This window comes from Dendrobates tinctorius, unplaced genomic scaffold, assembly GCF_039654945.1.
Source record: "Dendrobates tinctorius isolate UK_male_01 unplaced genomic scaffold, ASM3965494v1 ptg000020l, whole genome shotgun sequence".
Lineage (NCBI taxonomy): Eukaryota > Metazoa > Chordata > Amphibia > Anura > Dendrobatidae > Dendrobates > Dendrobates tinctorius.
The window spans coordinates 25,912,799-25,937,265 of NW_027361688.1; the positions used below are offsets into that span (position 1 = coordinate 25,912,799).

Here is a 24,467-nt window from a genome sequence, read left to right on the forward strand (position 1 = left end):
ACTGTGTGACAGTAGCCAATCATAAAAAATATATAAATCTGATATCGACCAGAAGAATAAAGTTGTCTAATCACATAAACTGCACGAGGAACGGCATAAAAAATAAATAAAAACAATTCTTCACCTGCTGTTGACTTGTTCATTCTGTCTCCCAAAGATTGCAGTAAGGCACGACTCACATTTATCCTACGCTCTACGTTGAGCGCTTACACAAGAGTTTCCATGTAAATCTCTGAACTATGGGATTCAGACGGAACCTCTGTCCGAAGATTCCCTATAATGAGGCAGATGCAGGCACTGTGGCCGCCATCTGGCCTATGGTTCAGCGGTGTCTGTTTTTTTAGGCGTGCATAAAAGCCACAAACAGTTTTGTGCACCTCTGAAAAGAAGGACACCGCTGGAGTAACTCTGCTGCCTCATTATAGTGAATGGATGCCTTAGGGGTTTCATCTAAATCAAATCATTCAGAGATTTAGATAGAAACCCAATTATAAGTGCTCAGCGGAAAGCGGTGGATAAATATGATCCCAAACATTATGTAAAAAGTTTCCCAAAAAAGCAACTCAATTCATAAAAGAACAAGTTCATACCCAGGTCTGTCATCTTTTAACGGAAATATAGGGGACTTCCACGTTACTGGTTGTACAAAGACTCTTCAAAAGCGAAATGGCTTCTCACCTCTCAAAAGAAATTCAGCAAATTCTGCGCTACCAAATCCAAATGCCCCCACCTTCCTTCTGAGCCCCACAGTGTGCCTAAACCACATTTACCATCCAAATGTTTGGCATTTTCTGTGATGATGAGAGCCTGCCTAATTTAGGTGTGGATGTCTCCAGAAGCATAAGCTGGGCATTACGTAATGGGCAATACTACATAGTGGGGACTACAATGTACAGGAAGTACAATAGTAGATTTGCAATTTTAACTGAGCAACTCCACTGCTGCTTGTTTCTGGATAACACCCATGGAGTCAAATCATCATTACATTTGTAGATAAATTCACAAAGAGGTATAATTTCAAAAATGGGGTCACTTGAGGGGGCAATTCTGCTTTTCTAGTACTTAAGGGCTCTGTATATGAAGTCTGCAAACCATTCTATCAAAATCTAGATGGCAGGAGGCAAATAGCGCTCCGTCCCTCCAGAGTTTCGCCGTATGGCTAAGCAGTACTGTACAGCCACATATGGGTATTTACACATTCAGCAGAAATGGTGTGACAAATTTTCGTGCCATTTTTACGCATTTCTCCATGTGAAAATGTAAAATCTGGGGCTATGACAAAATTCTTGTTTTAAAAATGTAATTATTTTTTCTTCACTATTTTGTGACACACCTGTGGTGTCAATATCATCACTGCACCCTTAGATTAATTCATTGAGAGGTATAGTTTGTAAAATGGGGTCACTTATGAGGGGGATCAACTATTTTGGCACCTCAGGGGCTCTCCCAATGGGTCATGGCACCTGTAAACATGACAGTAAAATTGGCACTAAATCATGGTGCTCCTTCCCTTCTGAGTTTTGAACTGTGCCTCAAAAGTAGTTTCCGATTACACGTAGGGTATTGGCGGACTCAGGGGAAATTCCACAACAAATTGAGAGGTCCATTTTTTCCTATTAGCCCTCATAAAAAAAGAAAAATTTGGGACTAATACAACATTTTAGCGGTAAAAAGTAATTATCCTTTCTTCAGCACCCAATGATATACATTTCTGTGAAACACGTGTGTCAACATACTCCCTGAACCTCTAGATGAATTCATCCAAAGATGTAGTTTGTAAAATGACATCAATAAAGAGGGGTCTCTGCTGTTCTGGCACCTCAGGGGCTCTGCTAATATGACATGGCAGCCTGAAATTATTGAAATTATTCCAGCAAAATCTTAACTCCAATATGGCACTTATTCTCTTCTGAGCTTTGCACTGTGCCTCAAAAGTAGTTTTCCCCCACATATGGGGAATTGGTGTACTAAGGAGAAATTGCATAACAAATTGCATGGCTCAATTTCTCCTGTTACCCTTGTGAAAATTAAAAAATAGGGGCTAACAACATTTTTGTGTAAAAAGTGTGATTTTTTTTATTTTCACAGCTACACATTATAAACTTCTGTGAAGCACCACACATCATTCAAAATACATTCCTTGAGGAGTCTATTTTCTGAAATGGCATCACTTGTGGGGGTTTTCAACTGTTTAGGCGTATCAACTGTTCTCCAAACCCGACATTGAGTCTGCTTACAATTCCAGCTAATTTTGCGTTCAAAAAGTCAAATGGTGCTCCTTCCCTTCTGAGTACTGTGCCCAAACAGTAGTTTTCCCCCACATATGGGGTATCAGTCTACTCAGGAGAAATTGCCCAACAAATTTTGAGGTACATTTTCTCCTGATACCCTTGTAAAAATATAAAAGGTGGGTTAGAATTAAAATTTTGAGGGAAAAAAATGTAAACGATCATTTTGCACTTCCACATTGGTTCAGTTCCTGTGAAGCACCTGAAGGGTTAATAAACTTCTTGAATGTAGTTTTGAGGACTTTGAGGGATGTAGTTTTTTAGAATGGTATCACTTTGGGGTATTTTCTGTCATATAGGCCCCCCAAAGTCACTTCAGATGTGATGTGGTCATTAAAAAAAATAGTTTTGTAAATTATGTTGGAAAAATGAGAAATTGCTGCTCAACTTTTATCCCTTCTAACTTCCCTGCGAAAAAAAAATATGCTTAAAAAATGGTGCTGATGTAAATTTCACATGTGGAAAATGTTATTTATTAACTATTTTGCGTGACATAACTTTCTGGTTTAAGGGCATAAAATGAAAAGTTTGAAAATTGCAAAAATCTTTGCCAAATTTCCAATATTTTCACAAATGGATGCAAGTTGTATCAAACAAATTTTACAACTATCATGAAGTACAGTATGTCATTAGAAACCAGTCTCAGAATCACCAGGATCCGTTGATGCATTCCAAAGTATTACCTCATAAAGTGACAATCGTCAGAATGGAAACAAATTGACCTCGTCACGGAGTCAAAAATAGGCTTTGGGGTGAAGGAGTTAAGTGTTCAAGTGGAGATTAATTGAGGGAAAAAAGCAATACAAAAAGCTCTTGGAGGCTACAGTTTCTCTTTTTGGTGATCCAGCTGCTACTGGGAGTTTTACAAACAATGCTGTCCACGAAAAAGTAACCAGATTAGCTCTTTTCTAGAAAGAATAAAACTATCTCTCTAGTGCACCGCTAGGTAGTGAGTATTAAAAAGCCTCTCAAGATGATAACAGATATTAGCCAAACCAGAGTCTCTCCAAGAAAAGAAAAAAAGAGACACCCATCTGGACAAGCACTGGTCTAACAGGGACATGTCCAGAACAGTGCAATGAAAATTAAAATATAAGTGTAAAAGTGTGAAAAAAAATCCTATAAGACAAAAAGAACTGTAAAACATAAAAAAGTTTAAAAATATAAACACAGAAAAAAAACCTAAAGGGCTTGCACCAAGTTTGACAGTCACTTATGATAAGTGAGTATACAGAAGAAATAGCAGGGGCTCGTGGCTGCTACTTTATCAAGCAATATATTTTCCTGCCCGTGGTAACACATTTCCCTGCCTGTTTTATCACAGGAGTGAGTGTTTATTTCACTTCTCCAGCCCTCTGAGTTTGTCATAAATCAAGTAATTGAGGTTGAAGCTTATATGTCACCAAATTGACTTACCGTATTATGAGCTCAAATGACTGGTGACGCAATAGAAACACTAACTCCTGTGATAAAACATGCAGGAAAATGTATTACCTCAGACATCAGCAGCTGAGAGCCCCTCCTGTTTCATCTGCATATTCACTTAACATAAGTGACTTCCCTCCTGGCTAGTAGCTGTGGAATGTGCTGACTATGAACTGGAGCAGCTCTGCATGGTCAGACACAGCCATTATACAGTACATGACAGATGCACATTAATAAGATTATCTCAGCACACAAACATTTTTTAGAACATCCAAATGTAGAACTTATTATTATTCCAACATCTATTAAACTGAAGTTTATTTGTGGGAAAAACCCCTTTAACTTACTGGTGAAGCTAATATTGCTAGTCATGGTTTAAGGCGCAATAAAGTGTTGAAAAATGACTTACAAGGTGGCACTAGAAAGATAGTTGGTTTCATTTACCGAGAAAGCTTTCTTGCCTTTAGGAGAGAACTTACATACTTTTTTTTCCTCTATGGAGCAATAAGACTACATACACAGCTAGTCTTCTTAAGACAAACCAATCCCCCAAAGTTGTTATCTCATACACCATGCTCTAGGGATTACAATCTCAGTCAAATTTTTTCCCCCCAACAAATATGGAAAACAATTCAAAACATTGACATAATAAAGAAAAAGTCATCTAACCTTAAAAAACTCTTTAGTGGATCCGGAATCTAGTGTCCCATAAGCTATCTCTGTTTGCTTGGCCAAATCATCAGCACTTTCGATGGGCGACACCATTCTCTCAACCGTCAAGAAGGCCGCTAGGTTTGCTGTGTAAGATGAGATGATGATGAGAGTGAAGAACCACCAGACGCCACCAACTATGCGACCTGAGAGGGACCTGAAAAGGAGAACCACAAGTTTTAATGTGTTTAGCAAATTGGATGTCTGTACTGATGTGATGACGTTCTTGACTCCATCATTTCACGCAACTTACTGAAGTCTCAAAATACTACAGTTTCCAGCATAGGATGGATCTCATCGAGAGGAGTCATAAGTGGCAGACTCTTCTCTACGAAATATGTCCTAACTGTGCCCAAGAAAGTGTCTACTTCAGTACTTGATAATACTGTCAGTACCAGGGAATGATGTAAAAAAGTTGCCAAAAGCCTAATTCAACCCTCAGACAAAAAAAGATGCTATGTAGTATATATGTATGTTGTATGAATGTAGTATATATGTAGCATGTATGTAGTATGTATGTATGTTGTATGAATGTAGTATATATGTAGCATGTATGTAGTATGTATGTATGTTGTATGAATGTAGTATATATGTAGCATGTATGTAGCATATATGTATGTTGTGTGAATGTAGTATATATGTAGCATGTATGTAGTATGTAGTATATATGTATGTTGTAGGAATGTAGTATATATGTAGCATGTATGTAGTATGTATGTATGTTGTATGAATGTAGTATATGTGTAGCATGTATGTAGTATATATGTATGTTGTATGAATGTAGTATATATGTAGCATGTATGTAGTATGTAGTATATATGTATGTTGTATGAATGTAGTATATGTGTAGCATGTATGTAGTATATATGTATGTTGTATGAATGTAGTATATATGTAGCATGTATGTAGTATGTATGTATGTTGTATGAATGTAGTATATATGTAGCATGTATGTAGTATATATGTATGTTGTGTGAATGTAGTATATATGTAGTATGTATGTAGTATGTATATATGTTGTAGGAATGTAGTATATATGTAGCATGTATGTAGTATATATGTATGTTGCATGAATGTAGTATATGTGTAGCATGTATATAGTATGTAGTATGTATGTATGTTGTAGAAATGTAGTATGTATGTAGCATGTATGTAGTATATATGTATGTTGTATGAATGTAGTATATATGTAGCATGTATGTAGTATATATGTATGTTGTATGAATGTAGTATATATGTAGCATGTATGTAGTATGTAGTATATATGTATGTTGTAGGAATGTAGTATATATGTAGCATGTATGTAGTATGTAGTATGTATGTATGTTGTATGAATGCAGTATATGTAGTATGTATGTAGTATGTAGTATTTATGTATGTTGTATGAATGTAGTATATATGTAGTATGTATGTAGTATGTATGTTGTATGAATGTTGTATATATGTAGTATGTATGTATGTTGTATATATGTAGTATGTATGTAGTATGTATATATATATATATTTTTTTTACATTCAACACATTAGCCGGATGATGGGACTACTACTGTCCCATCATTGGCAAATGTGTCAATCACTGTCAGTGTAGCAGGCATCACCCGATGGGACTTGTAGTCCCATCGGACGATGCCTGCACACACAAGACCCCCGGCAGGCCCGCACAGACCACCGGCAGCCGGCACAGGCCCCCGGCAGCCGGCACAGACCACCGACAGCCGGCACAGGCCCCCGAGAGGCCCGTACAGACCACCGACAGCCCGCACAGACCCTGCCCGGACACACAGACACGCACAGTGTCCGCGCACACACCGCCCACACTCTTCCCCCCTCCCGAAAGGGTTTTTTTTAATTCCGATATTTCTGTCCCATTGACTTTAATGGGGCTTCCGGTATCGGAATCGGCGATACCCGATACTTTTTTTGTGTATCGGCCCGATCCATTCCGATCCGATACTTTTGAATATCGGAGGTTTCGCTCAACCCTAGTGCTTGCTGATTTTGTACCGTACTAGTCTCCTGGTTCTGACCCGGTGACCTGATTACTCCTGCCAGCCTGCCCCATCGGCCAACAGCTGACACCATGGGTCCAGCCCAGGGGACCCTGTATAAGCTCAGATCCGTGTACAGGGGTTAAAGGATGAAGGACAGAGCAACCCCTGGGATCTAGTAAAAGGAGTAGCTTGTGCCAAGCCTATATATTGTAGTAATTTTTAGAGCTACCAAGCAAATACTTACAGATGTCACATTATATTACCTTAAAATTCCTTGGCTCTTTTGAAAATTCTATAACAGGGCCCCCATCCTGTCCTGATATTGCGACTGAGGAGCTGTTGAGCTCCTCGGACACCATGTACTTCTTCGACCTTATTCCTACACCCCTAGTTTGTGTGACTTAACATGGTTTATGAGGTTCAGAATTAACTACCGTAGATACCCCCTTTAATTATGACACAACTTCCACCCCGTTTACACTTATTAATGAACTCTTACAGCTACACATAAGAATAAAGTTGATGAAAATGGCCAATTTTTACTCAAACTCTCATCTATTGTTCTACATGACCATTGATGGACCCTTATCCTCTGGAATGAAGTCAGTCGTGTTTGAAACTTTCATCTGATATTTGGAGTAAAAAAAACTTTTGTCCATCAATGATTCTAAGCCCGATGTCACTAAACATGATGGAATAAAGTTAAAGCCCGATATAGACTTTAATGGGTATTGGGTATGGCTGCTGTTATGAATGGGTCACCGGGAAGGAGAGCGCAATAGGCTATGCCACCAGAACACCAGAGAGGTTGGTCACTCAGCGATTGCAGACCCCTGATCTTAACAACACAACTAGCAGTAGCCGTGGCGCGTTCCTACGCAGCCCTACACGCTTCGTCGCAGCCGGAGGACTAACTAAGCCTAAAGACATAAAGGTGAAATCTAAACTGCCCAGGAGCAGATCCTCAAAGGAATAGACAGTCCCCCAAACATATATTGTCGGTGAGACAAGTGAAGCACAGACACAGACAGAAAATAGACTGAGCATATGATGGGGCCTACACTGACTAGATAGGACAGGACAGAAAAGGCACTGTCTGCAATCACGCAAAAACCCTAAAAATTCCAATACGACTGATGTACAAAAATACTGAGGTTAGCACAACCTCGCCCCCACTATATCAGCACTCAGGTGTGAACTGGTGGCTAGCAACAGGCTAATACAGCAGGGGACTGAGCAAACAAACACGAGATACAAAAATACAGGGCAGGAGCCAGCAGCCCCAGGGGGAGCAAGCTGACCCCTGACAGCAAGGCAAAATCATATGCAGAGGTTTTAGCAAATGACACTTAGCTGAAAAATGCAGGATCAGGCAGGAGACAGAAATCCTCAATAAGCACAGATAGGAGTATCACCGGCAGCAACTGAGAGAAGGCTGCTCGCTTATGTACTCCCAGTCACCACCCCCACTCCAATCATCCTCTGCAGCTGTTGGATTAACATCAGGTTGGCCAACTCCACTACCAGCAGTATCCACCAGAGGGAGCCCTGCCTCAAAAGTCAGATTAAGAGAGTTCACAACAGGCTGCATTGGCAGAACGATGGATCACAACACTTCGTTTAATGGTTGTTCAACTATCAACTGACTTCTGTCTAATGTGTATGGCCACCTTTATATTCCATTCTCCAAATACCTTCTCCAACATACACTTGCCTAATATGCCTGAATACCTCCACCAACCACCAACTAACGAACACCAAATAGTATGCTTCTTAAGTTTGATTTATGGTAAATCATTGGAAAAGAAACATAGATGAGTCAGGAATAAAAAAGCCTTTAAGGTGGCTACATCACCTTTAATTAACATGGTTTGACCAACATTATACTATATCATTTAGTCACTGTACTTGACATTTTAGCTATCACCTCCACATATTTCTTAAGCTGATTGTATTTCTCCGTAGACGATAAAAAACGCAGTTATTAGATTCAGCTGTAAAGTTCCTTTAAATAAAGGATTTACAAAGTTCTATAATTGTCTTTGATTGTGACGAAAATTAGAGTAGGGGGTTTTCGGATAAGAAATGAGCTGGTCTTACCAATGGGAGATCGGTAACAAGCTAGTTAGAGAAGAGATGTAGGAAAACATCAAAACGCTGCACAACTGGTGACTTGCTCAGACAGTTTTGGGGTTTGGAATGACTAATGTAAATTCTAGACAACTATTTATTTTTTGCCAAAGTTATATTTAACCAATTATTACAATTCAAGAGCCTCAGATTTGCCTTCATCTTCGGTAAGTGAAATGATGATTAGTTGCCAGACACCATTGGGGCCACTTATGCTGCTTACGCCGAAAAGAAAGCTGATAACCAAATGTTCATTGATCTCATCAGCCAGCCAAATGTTTAAGGGAGGTAACTTTCGACAGACTCATATGACAATGGACTATTTACTGGGGGGAGCAAAAAATCGGGTGTGCTCAAATCCGATGTGCCAAAAAAATTCTGAAAGCAAGATGATCCACCAAATAGAATTTAACCTCTATGGGTAGCTTCGGAGCAGAGAAGAGGTTGATAGAAAAAAAGTCATGGTTTACCCAATGCCACAACTTTAATGTACGCAGTACCGTATCTAGCAATTAGAAATGGTTCTTGTTATGGGATCGATTCCTTTAGAAAAAAATCACATTATGTTAGGTTATATGATCATTCTTCTAGAGCATTAATGGCAAACTCTAGCCCGCAGGCCAAATATTTGCCACATGGAGGAATATGTGGGGCCCTTATACTGTATGGAGGACTATGTGGGCCATTTATTCTGTATGGAGGACTACGTGGGGCTATTATACTGTATGGAGCACTATGTGAGGCATTCATTCTGTATGGAGGACTATGTGGGGCCATTATACTGTATGGAGCACTATGTGGGGCAATTATTCTGTATGGAGGACTGTGCGGGGCCATTATACTGTATGGAGCACTATGTGGGGCATTTATTCTGTATGGAGGACTGTGTGGGGCCATTATTCTGTATGGAGCACTATGTGGTGCAATTATTCTGTATGGAGGACTATGTGGGGCATTTATTCTGTATGGAGGACTATGTGGGGCCATTATAACGTATGGAGCACTTTCCCTGGGATCCAGTGCTGTTCTGCTCCTCTTCTCAGGGACGTCACTGCTCTTCAGACTATCCAGATAAATCTATGCTCTATGCGTGAGCCAGACGTATCTTTCACAATATAAGCCTATGGATCATCGTTCAGATGCTTCATAGACTTACATTGTAAAGGTCACTTATGGGTCAAGCAAAGTACAATGTGACCCAGAGGAGTCTGGAGAGTAGTAACATTACTGAGAAGAGGAGCAGAATGGTGCTGGACTCCAGAGAGAGCTGAGGTATATACTTAGACTAAATTAAGGCAACAATGGAAATGGGGAAAAAAAACTCCAGTTCCAAGACTGGCATGGAAGTGTAAGGAAAATTTTGTAGAAATGTTTTAAATAAACATTTTATTCCATTTTGGGTTCATACAATCCCCACAATTACCAGTGATGCAATATAAGTAGTATAAGTATTCCAATAGATGGAGCGTTCTGTGAAATTAAGACTAGACCAAGAGTCGAGCCCCATGGCACACCAAGATATAGAGAGAAGCAAGTATAGTAATAAATGATAAATTAGCAAAGTTGTTCCTTTGATAAAAAATAAAAGAGAGTAGTGCAATGGAAACAAAAAAAAACAGAGGGCCTCGGAAATAAAGGGTAAGAAGGCTCCATCAAAGACTGAAACTAATAGAATGAAGATATGGTGGAAATGTTTTACTTTGATTCAACGTTGAAAAGGTCACCAGCTTGGGGGGTATCCTGGATGTAATATATCAATATTTCTATCTGATGTAGATACTACATACCATTCATCTTTGCTCTCTAGTCCAGTATGTAATTTTACGTGTAATCTAGTGGGTGTAGTCTATGGAGCCATTGTTGCATAACCATAATGGGGCTTTCTTCCTAAGTCCTATGAGTCCTCAATTGGGTACGTCAACACTTAAAGAGGCTGTTTTTTATTATTTTTCCAGAAACATTGCCATTTTTGTCTCCAGTTTCTGTTTGGTTTTGCAACACAGACACGTATAATAAGACAGAGCTGTAATAGTATACACAGCCCATGATAACAAGTGATGATAGTTTTTGGAAGAAACGGGGGGACATATCTGTAGTAGGTGAAGGGTTGCAATCACACCAATCACTGGAGTCTAAGGGGGCCCAAAAGGTCCCTTTAGCCTATATTAAAAAGTATTACTATTGAAGACCCATAATAGTTGGCTGCCCTGTTGGAGATTTTACTTTGGAGCCCATGAGCTTCAAGTTGTGTTACTGGAAGAAGACCAATATTTCGAGTCTTGCTTAACTTCTTGGCACACAAGGACAATTGTCAGACCATATACGTGACAATTAAAATTCCTCCCGTTCCTACATGACTTCAAGCAAGGGAGTTTTGAGAAAACATTTTTGAGGTTGGGACTTGTTTCTTGGTGAGGAAGGTGGTAACAGTCTTGGTATTACCATCATCTACGGAAACCACACAAACACAGTGTTCCCCATTTCACATACATTTTAAAGATTGTTCAGGCTTTGCTCACTTTCATATTGAAAGGAAAGGAGATCCAGTAATGTCTAGTCTACTGATTCTTGTGATGACGAGTTTGTGATCAGCAGGTATCATTCACTATTCCTATTGATTAGGTATTAATAGCCACCACATCACCAACACGTCACACCACCACATCACTAGCCCCATTCTTCTCCTGACGAAGTCATTGATCCAAATCAATTTTTTAAAAAGGGTCTCTCTACATCTAAGATCCTGCCCTTTATTCCCTGATCAGAGGACAAGGTAACCAAATATTAGTCAAAGCACACACCAGCAAGGAATACTCAGGAGGCACAGAATTCTATGAAGGACCTTAGATGGTTCTTTGGATGTCTAATGGTCTCACAAAGCAATACATAACAGGTGATGGATTCCCCTTCTTCAGATCCGAGCGATAGACGTTCCCTCCAATTATTTTTAAGTTTTGTGGTTTTTTTACCATCAATCGAATCATTCACCCATTTATTTTCTGGCTCTGTCTGTGACTGATCGCTATTATGACTATTGTTGGCTTATTAACCAGTGAATGATCGCCCACTTCTTTCATGGCTCCTGTTAAGAGTTGAGCGAAACGGGTAGGTCAATTTAAAAGATCACCGACTTCCGCCAAAGTCGGGTTTCATGAAACGAAACCCGACCATAGCGTGAGGTCGGCCATGATGTCGGTGAATCGAGCGCCAAAGTCGCATTTCAAATGATGCTTCCAGCGCCTTTTTTCAGCCAATGATGGAGGACGCACACTGTGGGCAACGTGATGACATAGGCAGCGGCCAGCACCATCTTAGTGAAGGGCACTGAAGTGATTGGCTGGCTTTGTGTGGTGTCACAGTGGGTATAAAAGGCTGTGAACGCCGACCGCCATCTTACTTCTGCCGATCTTACAATAGGGAGAGGTGCTGCTGCTGATTCTGAACAGGGAGAGCGTTAGGCAGGGAAGAAGAAAAAAAAACTGCTTCTGCTGATAGCGCTTTTCACTGTACAGTTAGTGTGCAGTGAAAGGGGAGGATTTTTGTTGTGTGCAGCAGCGCTGGTGGTGATTAGGCTGCCTTTTAAGGCTCCCTGATAGCTGCATTGCTGTGTGCACACTGCTGTTCAAACTGCTTTTTTCAAAGCACTCCAAATGTTATTATTTTGTCCTGGTAAGTTACTGAGCATTCATTTTTTCACACAAAGTCTAGCGGTTTCCGCTCCTCACACACTACCATGTACCGGCTGGTATCACGGACAAATAGAAGCTATCTGGGTGTGACTCTGGAAGAAAAATCCGAGGAGTTTGTCCATTTTTCCAGACCTACACCTTAGAGTCGTGTCCGTTTTTCAAACAGTTTCGTATATCTGCTGTTTGATAACGGTCAAAACTAGACAGAGACAGCATGTGTCAGTCCGTATACAAATACATGGAGCTTGACAATTTTCCATACAGACACCGTCTAGTGGTGTACGCTCCTCACACACTACCGTGTACATGCTGGTATCACAGACAAATAGAAACTGTCTGGGTTTGACTCTGGAAGAAAAAGCCAAGGAGTTTGTCCATTTTTCCAGACCTACACCTTAGAGTCATGTCCGTTTTTCAAACAGTTTCGTATATCTGCTGTTTGATCACGGTCAAAACTAGACAGAGACAGCGTGTGTCAGTCCGTATACAAATACACGGAGCTTGACAATTTTACATACACACACCGTACATCATTGTACCCTCCTCACACACTACAGTGAACCGCCTTCTAGCATGGACAAATAGAAGCTACCTGTGTGTGACTCTGGAAAAACAAGCCAAGGAGTTTTTCCTGACCTACACAAAAACTAAAAGAGTTGCAGGACAGCTTGACCAGACGGTCAACTTAGCACAGCGTGCAAGGCCAGAAAATGTTTACCACAGTAGGAAGAGTGCAGTGTGGCACTTCTTTGTCCAAAATCCTACTGATGAGGCAAAGGTTACCTGTAAGAAGTGCGGAAGGACCTTTAGCCGAGGTAAACAACTCACAAATTTGAATACCAGTTGCATGCTTAGACATTTTATCAACATGCACTTGCAAGCGTGGAAGGACTACAAAACCTCAGGTAGCACATGTGCACCTGCTACGACTGAAGGTAGCCAACAACGCTCCATCGCTACCCCCACTGTAAGACCACCGCCACCATTAAGCACACCACCAGCACTAAATGTGGAGGTGTCGTCGCAAGGCTAAAGCACTCAGGGAATCACAATGGTTTTGCAACACAACACTGAATCTAGGCCATCACCACCAATACCATCACCAACCCCCTCTCACTCCATCCGGTCAACCGCTACTTCCCCAATATGCAGCTCTCCAGTCCAGCTCACCCTACCAGACACGCTGAGTAGGACAAGAAAGTACTCATCCTCTCATCCGTGTACACTGTGTTTGAACGCCTACATTGCCAAACAAATCTCATTAGAGATGATGCCCTACCGTTTGGTTGAAAGCGAAGCTTTCCGCGACCTCATGGCCTACGCTGTCCCACGCTATGACCTACCCAGTCGGCACTTCTTTTCTCGAAAAGCCATCCCTGCCGTCCACCGGCATGTGAAAGACCGCATTGTCCATGCACTAAAACAGTCAGTGAGAGGAAAGGTGCACATCACAACAGATGCGTGGACCAGTAGGCATGGCCAGGGCCATTATGTGTCCATCACTGCGCACTGGGTTAATGTGGTGGATGCAGGCTCCACTGGGGACAGCGGCGGTGGAACAGTGCTGCCTAGCCCACGGTATAGGAAATAGTTGGCTGTAGGCTTTTGCTCCTCCTCCTCATCTATCAGTGAAAGCTCGTCCACAGAGCGCAGTCGCACGAGCACTACATCCGCAGCTGGCAGTGTTGCACACGAGGTGTCCTACTATCGAACCGCTAGTGGTAAGTGTCAGCAGGCTGTGTTAAAGATGGTGTCTTTGGGCGACAACAGACACATCGCGGAGGTACAGGCCGACTACTTGCAGCGACAAACAGAGTCATGGCTGGGCAGTCTACATCTTGAGGCAGGCAAGGTAGTCAGTGATAACGGCCGTAATTTTGTGGCAGCCATAGCCCGTGCAAAACTCACACACATACCTTGCCTGGCTCACACTTTGAACCTGGTGGTGCAGTGCTTCGTTAACAATTATCCAGAGTTAACATCCCTGCTCCATAAGGTGCGAAGACTGTGCTCACACATCCGTCGCTCGGCCGTACACTCCAGTCATATGCAGAAGCTGCAGCGATTGCTCCACCTCCCCAAGCACCGCCTAATCATAGACATTGCAACAAGGTGGAACTCCACCCTGCACATGATTGAGAGGCTGTGCGAACAGAGGCAGGCTGTAAAGCATTTGTGGGAGGATACACGGGCAGGCAGTTTGAGGGAAGACATGGAATTGTCAGGTGTGCAGTGGTCAAAGCTGAAAGACCTCTGTAAAGTCCTTCAGTGTTTTGAGGAATGCACACGGCTGGTAAGCGAAGACGACGCCATCATAAGCATGAGCATCCCACTTATGCTTCTGCTCATGCAAACTTTGACGCACATTAAGGATCAGGCGTCTGCAGTGGTGGAGGAGGAGGGAAGCCTTGATGACAGTCAGCCATTGTCTGGTCAGGGAACTGTCCTGGACGAGGTGGAGGAAGAAGAGGAAAAGGAAGAGGATGAGGATGAGGGGGATGATTATTTTGGGCAGGAGGATGTTTCTCAGGGGGCAAGAGCAAATGTTGGCGCTCCAAGGTAAGGGATAGTGTTTGTGTGTGACTGTAGGGATGTGGATTTGCCAGAAACTGCTCCTCCACCCACAACGGGCAGTGCATCATTGACACCTGGAACATTGGCCCACATGTGCGATTATGCCTTGCGGATCCTAAAAAGGGACCCCCGCATTGCCAAAATGATGAGGGATGACGAATACTGGCTGGCCAGCATCCTCGATCCACGCTACAAAGGCAAATTACACAACATCATGCCACAGGAGAACCTAGAGATAATATTGGCAAACAAACAAGCAACTCTGGTAAACCATTTTTTTGAGGATTTCCCAGCACACAGCAGCGGTGCTGGTTCTCCCACGAGCCATAGTGGGCACAATGGAAGAGGTGTTCGTGGTGCACACAGCAGAAGTGGCGTTGGAGACAGGGGTTTAATGACCATGTTGTGGAATGATTTCTCAAGTACCGCTCAAACGACTGCTAATACTGCATCGATTAAAAGTGACAGGAGGCAGCAGTTGTCAACTATGGTTACAAACTACTTTTCCTCCCATATCGATGTTCTCCCTCACAGGTCATTCCCCTTTGACTATTGGGCCTCTAAGGCTGGTTTCACATTAGCGCATTTTATGCGCACGCACGGCCGGGGGTAGCTCCGCCCCCGATCCGGCTCTCTGCCCGGCGTGCACGCCCCTTCCTTGTAGCGCCGCCTCCTAGCGGACAGCGGCGCCTGCGATCGGCGCACCCTATCTTTAGCATAGGGTGCGCCGATCGTGCGCAGGCCGTGCGCTAGTTGCGCTTTGACCTGCGCTGCGCACTTTTGACGGTGCGCCGTGCGCGCCAAAATCCGAAAAGTTCGATTTTGGCGCGCACGGCGCACCGTCAAAAGTGCGCAGCGCAGGTCAAAGCGCAACTAGCGCACGACCTGCGCACGATCGGCGCACCCTATGCTAAAGATAGGGTGCGCCGATCGCAGGCGCCGCTGTCCGCTAGGAGGCGGCGCTACAAGGAAGGGGCGGGCACGCCGGGCAGAGAGCCGGATCGGGGGCGGAGCTACCCCCGGCCGTGCGCGCGTTGAAAATGCGCTAGTGTGAAACCGGCCTAAACTGGACACCTGGCCTGAATTGGCATAATATGCCTGACAGGAGCTCGCTTGCCCTGCTGCTAGTGTGTTATCTGAAAGAGTCTTCAGTGCTGCTGGATCAATCCTGACAGAAAAAAGGACCCGTCTGTTGGCCCAAAATGTTGATGATCTAACCTTCATTAAAATGAACCATGCATGGGTTTCAAAGGATTTTGTCCCACCTTCCCCTGATGACACATACAGGGTTACCAGAAAAGTGCCTCGTTTTTTTCCTCCTCTTCCTCGGACTTGCCCAATTACGCCCTTTGCAGCAGCTGAATGTCCAGCCAACACATCTACATATGCCAATTTTTAAACCTCCCTAACTGGGCTGCCCACCCCTCCCCCAACGGCTGGGGTCAAGACCTGGCCCCCCCCCTGCAAGTGCCGTTGCTCTGAACAGGTGGATGGGCCCACTGATGGCCGACGGCAATGGCACAGGGCCCCTCATAGTACAATACAGTGTCTCTGAAGGTGGGAGGGCCCACTCGCCGTCAGACACACCAGCGTACTATGAGGGTCCCTGTGCCAGTACCGTCGACCACGATTGTGCCCCCCCGCTTGGTCATGGCCACAGCACTTGCAAGTTGCAATACTTATTGAGAACTTTTGCTATTAGAAGTGGAAAGGAAGAACAAAGACAAAAGAATCTAATTAATAAAAATATTGGAGAAAGAGAAACCTATCACAAACTAAAATGTTTCTATACTAATGCACAAAGCATGGGCAACAAACAAGGAGAATTGGAACTACTAACACAGGAAAAGAAATATGATGTCATTGGAATCACTGAAACTTGATGGGACGATACACATGATTGGAATACAAGACTAGAAGGATACAACTTATTTGCAAGAAACAGACTTGATAAACGAGGAGGAGGTGTTCCATTGTATGTTAGAAACGCGTATATCTGCACAGAGATTGAAGCTTCAGAGACTGGGAGTTCTGTGGAAACTGTTTGGGTAAGAATACAATGACAGAACAATGGAAAGGACACCATTGTAGGCATTTACTACAGGCCGCCTATGCAAGCTGAAGATATGGATGAACTCTTTATGCATCAAATGGCCAAGTTCTCCAAAAAATATGACATAGTTGTCATGGGAGATTTCAACTATCCAGAAATTTGTTTGGAATCGCTCTCAGGCAAAACTAACAGGTCAAGGAAATTCTTATCCTCTCTTGTTGACAACTTTATCTTCCAAAAGGTAGGGGAGAAACCAAGGGGAACTGCTACCTTGGATCTAATCCTTATAAACAGGGAGGAAATGGTTGAGGAGGTAAAAGTGGCTGGGACCCTAGGAGGTAGCGACCATGCTATTTTAGAATTTTGGATAACTAGAGGCGGAAGACCTGTGAAGACTCAGACGTCAAGGTTAGATTTCAGAAAGGCGGATTTTAAGGGATTCAGAAAGAGAATTGGAGGGATCCAATGGCTGGATATCCTTAAAGACAAAAATGTCCTGGAAGGATGGGAAATCTTGAAAAATGAAATTCTCAAAGCACAGTTGTTAACAATTCTGAAAAGAGGGAAGAATAGGAAGCATTTAAGGGAACCAGGATGGATGAACACAGAACTTAAGCACATGCTAAAAAGGAAGAAAAAAATGTTTATAAAATGGAAAGAGGGAGGCATACTGTATCTAAAGAAGAATATAATGCTGTCTGCAGAACCTGCAGGGCACAAATCAGATTACTAAAGCTGAAAATGAATTGAGGCTTGCAAGAGATGTCAAAAGCAATAATAAAGGATTTTGGGGATATGTCAAAAGTAAAAGAAAAGTCAAAGATGCTATAGGATTTTTACAGGATGAAAATGATGAAATGGTAAGGCAGGATGTTGAGAAGGCTGAACTTTTAAATTCCTATTTTGCATCTGTTTTCTCTCAGAAAGGAAATGTAACATCAACTGTTATTCACTGTCCTATTAAGGGAATAGAAGAATCCAGGATATCTATAAACAGAAAGATAGTGAGGAAATACTTAGCTAACCTAAATGAATTCAAGTCTCCAGGTCCAGATGAATTACACCCCAGAGTACTGAAGCAGATAGCACAAGAAATTTTTGAACCCCTCTCCATAATCTTTGAAAATTCTTGGAGAACAGGAGAGGTGCCAGAAGACTGGAGAAGAGCAAATGTTGTTCCTATCTTCAAAAAGGGGAAGAAGGTGGACCCAGGCAACTATAGGCCGGTGAGTCTGACTTCTATACCAGGAAAGATCTTTGAACAAATTATTAAATAACATGTATGTCAGTACCTGGATAAGAATGAAGTGATTAAACAGAGTCAGCATGGGTTTGTAACTAATAAGTCATGTCAGACTAACTTAATTTCCTTCTATGACGGTATCACTGATTGGGTGGATCAAGGAAATGCTGTAGATATAGTATATCTTGACTTCAGCAAAGCATTTGACAAAGTCTCTCATACAATCCTTATTGAAAAAATGACTAAGTATGGAATGGACAAGGCAACTGTTAGGTGGATTCATAACTGGCTTAGTGATCGGACCCAAAGAGTGGTCGTAAATGGCTGCACATCCAGTTGGAAGAATGTCTCAAGTGGGGCACCACAGGGCTCTGTTCTGGGCCCTGTATTGTTCAACATCTTTATCAACGATTTAGATGAAGGAATTGAGGGTAAACTGATTAAATTTGCTGATGACACAAAGCTAGGAGGGATAGCTAATACTAGAGAAGAGAGAGAAAGGATTCAAAAAGATATAAATAAACTGGAGAAGTGGGCAGCAACTAACAGAATGGTTTTTAACAGGGAGAAATGCAAAGTACTACATCTGGGCAATAAAAATGAAGAAAGCATATACAGAATGGGAGGAATAGGGCTAAGTGACAGCACATGTGAAAAAGACTTGGGTATACTAATAGATCACAGACTGAATATGAGTCAACAGTGTGATGCAGCAGCAAAAAAGGCAAATGCAATTCTCGGATGAAATAACAGAAGCATACAGTCTAGATCACGTGAAGTCATTATTTCCCTCTACTCCTCTTTGGTCAGACCTCATCTGGAATATTGTGTCCAGTTTTGGGCACCACATTTTAAAAAAGACATCAACAAACTGGAGCAAGTTCAGAAAAGAGCGACCAGAATGGTGACTGGTCTGCAAACCCTGTCTTATGAGGAAAGGTTGCAGGATTTGGGAATGTTTAGTTTGCAAAAGAGATGACTGAGAGGAGACTTAATAGCTGTCTACAAATATCTAAAGGGCTGTCACATTGTAGAAGGATCAACTTTATTCTCATTTGCACAAGGAAAGACTAGAAGCAATGGGATGAAACTGAATAGGAGGAGACACAGATTAGACATTAGAAAAAACTTTTTGACAGTTAGAGTGATCAATGAGTGGAACAGGCTGCCACGAGAAGTGGTGAGTTGTCCTTCAATGGAAGTCTTCAAACAGAGGCTGGACAGACATCTGACTGGGATGATTTAGCGAATCCTGCTTTGAGCAGGGGGTTGGACCAGATGGCCCAGGAGGTCCCTTCCAACTCTACGATTCTATGATTCTATGATTCTATACCTCTCCCTGCTCCACCGCTGTGAATTCTGTGCAGTTAAATCCTTCACAGGGACGGCCACTAGAAATTTGGTGTATTGATCAATGATGGTTAAGATGTAGCTATGGCCTGTCCTGCTGGCCTCTACCTTCAGATGATCAATGGCTACCATTTGAAATGGACGTCAACTTACAAGCGGATGCAGTGGTGGTTTATGATCACCTTTCACATTTGTGATAGTCACAGACGTGTGACATTCCTGCCACCATTTTTCAATGTCTCCTCTCATGCCAATCCAACAGAATTGCCTACGGCCTGTGGCTTCTGTCTTTTGCACTCCAAAATGACTAGACACATCATGATAGGCAGTGAGGACCATGGGTACATCTCTCCCTGTGATCACAATTTGATGGAGACGAGCAACGGTGATGTGATCCACGCTACTGCAATAAAGCAATCCTTTCTTCACAAAGAACCTTTTTCGCTTTCTCCTCAGACACAGTAATTGAGGGTCTGCATCGCCTCTGCAACATCTACCGGGAGGTTTTCCCATGATGAGGAATTCCAAAATTTCTGCTAACACTCGACTTGGCGTCTATACTTGTATCCATGTAGTTTCCAGTAGCGGAGATTCTGGACTGGCTTACTGAGATTGAAATATATACAAAGATTTAAAAGTACCACAACACTGTATACTGTTGTACGCTATGAATACCTTTCCCTTTTTCTACTTTTTTAATTCTGGTGTAATACATAGTGAGCCTGTGAGTGTCTGTGTCTGACTCCGGAAGTATAGACGGAAATTTAACCCTAGACTGGAGACACCTGGTATGTGCTGATATAGTACCTTGTTTCAAAAATTTGTATTAAGGTGTCATCTGTAGGATAACCAACTGCGGGGGGGGGACCCTCTTCTTGCCGCAGACAAACACGAGACTGAGACAGAGTTTGTATTGAACAGGTCCATTTTTAGTGCCCATCCTTCTGTCGACAACAGCAATTCACCACAGCCGTTTCACATTTCTCTGTAGACAGGCCCCGGTACCTTCACTTCCTGTGTAACTATAATTGTGGCATCCTCTGTGGCTCTTCCACTGTGGCTGGCCTAGGCCCAACCACCACAGCGCAGAACCAGTCTGAGCACACCGTCCGTATGATAGCCCCAGGCCGTCTTCGTCTGTGGCTACCAACCTCTGGGCCACCCCCTGTGACCGCCTCAACTGTCAGTCCTCTCTGGAGCCTTTCCACTGTCTCTATTTCCTCAGCAGAACTTCCTCTTTACTGTGCTCCCTTCGCTGACTGACTCTTCCAGAACCTTCCCTCAGCCTTTTATATTTCCAGTTCTGGTAACTCCGCCCACCATCACCTAAAAGTTTCTCTGACCAATGGCAGTTATTCAGTCCCACTCCTACATTCTCCACTGCCCTCCAATGGGCAAGCTAAAACACTGCACCCTTTCTCTTTATCTTAGCGGTTTCACACTTACACTGCGCTACACCTCTGCTTCTCACTACACGCTGATTTGTCTGTCAGTCCACCTTCCCTACATCATCCATAGTGAGTGAGCGTGTGTGGGTTACGCCTTCTTTATATACGGTGAATCGGAGAAACAAATTTTTACACTATACTCGATACAGCTTGTATCTTGTTATACAGTACCTTTGTTCGACTTTTAGCGTTACGGTCAAATCCATACTGTGTGAGCATCTGAGAGTGACTCCGGGACTATTTATATGGAGATTTCAATTGTACCCTAAAAAATATATACTTGCTATCTTGTTATCCAGGACCTTTTTTACAACATTTTTTATTATGGTCAAAACCAAACTGATTGAGCGTCTGAGTGTGACTACGGAAATATATACCGATATTTTCAATTTGGCTAACACTGTATATAGCAGAACGCTTCTGATACAGTAACCTTTTTAGCTATTTAGATTCTGGTGTAATCCATAATGAGCCTGTAAACGTCTGTCTGTTACTCTGGCATTATATTTGGAACTTTAAGATTACCCCAACACTGTATACAGCTGTACGCTTGTGTTACATAACCCATTTACAGCTTTTCATATTCTTGTGTAATCCATACTGGGCCTGAGAGCGTTTGTGTCTGCCTCCTGAAATGTATATGGAGAATCAGAATATTTACACTATACTATATATACCTTTTATCTGGTGATACTGTACCCTTTTTCAACTTGTTATTTTATTGGGTAATCCATACTGAGCCCGTGAGCGTCTGTGTATGCTTCATGAAATATATACGGAGATTTACTGTTATCCATAGACTGTATAGAGCTGTACGCTTCTGATACAGTACCATATATCTGCTGGTCTTTTGGGTCCATTTTCCAAAACATGAGGAAGTATGGTGGAAGAGGATGCGGATGTGGGCATGGAGGGCCACCTGGTACTGTGGTACTGATGGTGGTGGTGGTGCATCTGCTGGTATTGCCAAAAACACAATAGCAGCTAAGGCAGGAGGTGTTGAGCCAGCATCATGGTGTAGCTCTGGAAGGCCTGTAAGGCTCTCTTTTCTGGGAGTAGGTAGACTGCTTTTAAAGCCGGAGTATCAGGAACTGTTTGTGGCTTACATTGCTGAAACAGCCTCCAGCTCTATCGCCTCCTTTTCTGAAGTTGTAAAAAATGCAAGCACTGAGTCGTAACTGCAGGCTTCTGGTCAGGAGCAACCCCTTTCCTTGTGTCCTTCACCCACACCAAAAGTGAAGGATGTTGAAGCACACACTTCAGATTACTCCATGGAGCTCTTTTCACATACCATGCCTGGGTTAATTAAAAATAGGGCCCAGCATGTACTGGAGCAATGTAAATGGAGCAGATCAGACACTGTAGCAGCATCTAAGGGGCCCATTATACACTGGAGCATTACAAATGGGGCCCATTATATATGGAACATTATTAGACCCCATCATACACTGGAGCATCATCCAGGAAGCCCATCATGTACTGGAGCAATGTAAATGGGGCAGATCGGACACTGGAGTAGCATCTAAGGGGACCATTATACAATGGAGCATTACAAATGGGGCCGATTATACATGGAGCATTATTAGGGCCCATGATACACTGGAGCATCATCCATGAGGCCCATCATGTACTGGAGCATTGTAAATGGGGCAGATCAGACACTGGAGCAGCATCTAAGGGGCCCATTATACACTGGAGTATTACAAATGGGGCCCATTATATATGGAGCATTATGTGGAGCTCATCATATACTGTATGGAACATTATATGTGACTAATTATTCGGTATGGAGAAATATATGGGGCTCATTATTCTGTATGGCGCACAATGTGGTGCCCATAACACTGTATGGAGTAATATACTGTCTTGTTTTTGAGCTTTTGTACTATTTAAAATAGATCAGTCATGTCATGTAAGCAGTGGAGTATGTGTTATTGTACTATACCTCTATATTTCTGTGCCGTATCGGAGCATCATGAGTTGTGGTATGTGTTAAAGGGGCACACTGACACTCTTTGGCCCAGGGCACACAAAAACCTGGAGCCAGCTCAACCCCCCCACAACTTTAGCCAAATAACCCCCAGTTTTCAATGCGTAACTATTATTAGGAAGTAAATTAAAGGTTGACAAGCTTCAGTAATAAGAATTTATGTTTTTGGCATTGAAATGGGCACTGTAGGTGTGTTTCCTGTCCTCCACTCCCTGCCGACTTTTCTTCCCCATTGACTTGCATTGGGTTCCGTGTTTCAGTCGGCCTCCGACTTTTCCCTATAGTCGGCCGATTTCGTTCGACCCGACTTTTGCGAAAGTCTGGTTTCATGAAACCCGACTCGACCCGAAAAAAGGCAAAGTCGCTCATCTCTACTCCTGTTTCTTCTCGGCACATCCGGCTTACTTACGCTATACGTAACGTTAATTACGATGTCCTGTACACTGCCCCAGGACAGAAGTCATAGTTGGAAAGAAGGTACGAGATGTTACAAGAAGTGCAAAACCACATGAATTGGCACCAAGATCGGCAAATAATACAGTATTTTACAAGTGTTTCTTTCAGTAGGACAAAAAAGGTACGGAAAAAACATGGAGCTAAAACAATGTATAAAGGATTGCCCGGGATGCCAGTATGCATTTATTTACTCTGAGGTATGACTGATTTCTTACTTATTTTTCCCACAACTGTCTAACTCAATTTCAACACCAAATCCCTCATCAGGAGGTGACCTTTACAAATACATAAAATCCAGAAGGCCTGGGGCTTTCGCAATGTCTGAGAGTTAGATTCTCTTCAGCCGGCTGAGATTTAATTAACACTGTGCCCCTTAGTGCAGGGATAAGGCGCAGCGACAAGGTTTACCATGCATGTTTATGTATGTAGGTTTACGGGATAGGCTTTCGCGGACGGTCTCCACGCTGCGAGATTTCTTTGTCTACAGCGGAGCCCTGTGAATTTGTGCGCGAAGAGGGACTTCATTGCTGTTTAAAAACAATTTAGAAATAGGCTGCGGAGGTACTTAATATACCCGGCAGGGTATGCATTGAGTATTGGGCTGTCTGCAGGCACTGTGTGCATTTTACCAGTATATTCACACAAACATTATTAGTGGCCTCTGTGGGAGCTCGAGAAGCCGCGGATTCGGTCGGCGCGCTCCAAATAATTAAAATAAATTATCGGCCGGTGTTAATTCTGCAACGTTTTGCTCTGATGAAAATGTGGCCACTGAAGGATTCCTACAAGTTACAGAATATGAGAAGCAATTACCATGTACTGTATTAATAATAACCTCTTCTTCCAGTTACTCCGATGACCTAGATTATCCGACTGTAGCCAGAGTCTAGCAAAGAAAGCATTATCAAGAACAACAGTCTCATGCCGCGAAGGAATTGGTATCTAACATGACTTGTTAAAAGGAACATGTCACCATGACAGATCCAGTTCGAGAGGCCTCATTCATACAGGCAATGTCCGATTTAGATATATAAATGGGTGTCCCCCTTTCCAGAACCCCAGTTTTTTCCCACAGTGCTGAATTCCTCTGAATGAATAATAATTGCTATCGCAGACTTG

General features: G+C 42.7%; 1 protein-coding gene across 6 annotated transcripts in view; it reads right to left on the reverse strand.

The window, feature by feature from the left end:
• The window catches only part of GRIA1 (glutamate ionotropic receptor AMPA type subunit 1), a 321,187-nt gene that overhangs the window by 30,933 nt on the left and 265,787 nt on the right, over window positions 1-24,467 (reverse strand). For all 6 annotated transcript variants that reach the window (XM_073567910.1, XM_073567912.1, XM_073567911.1 and 3 more), the window contains exon 12: window positions 4,383-4,581. In XM_073567910.1, the coding sequence (XP_073424011.1) occupies window positions 4,383-4,581 (199 nt within the window). The remainder of the gene's footprint in view (window positions 1-4,382; window positions 4,582-24,467) is intronic.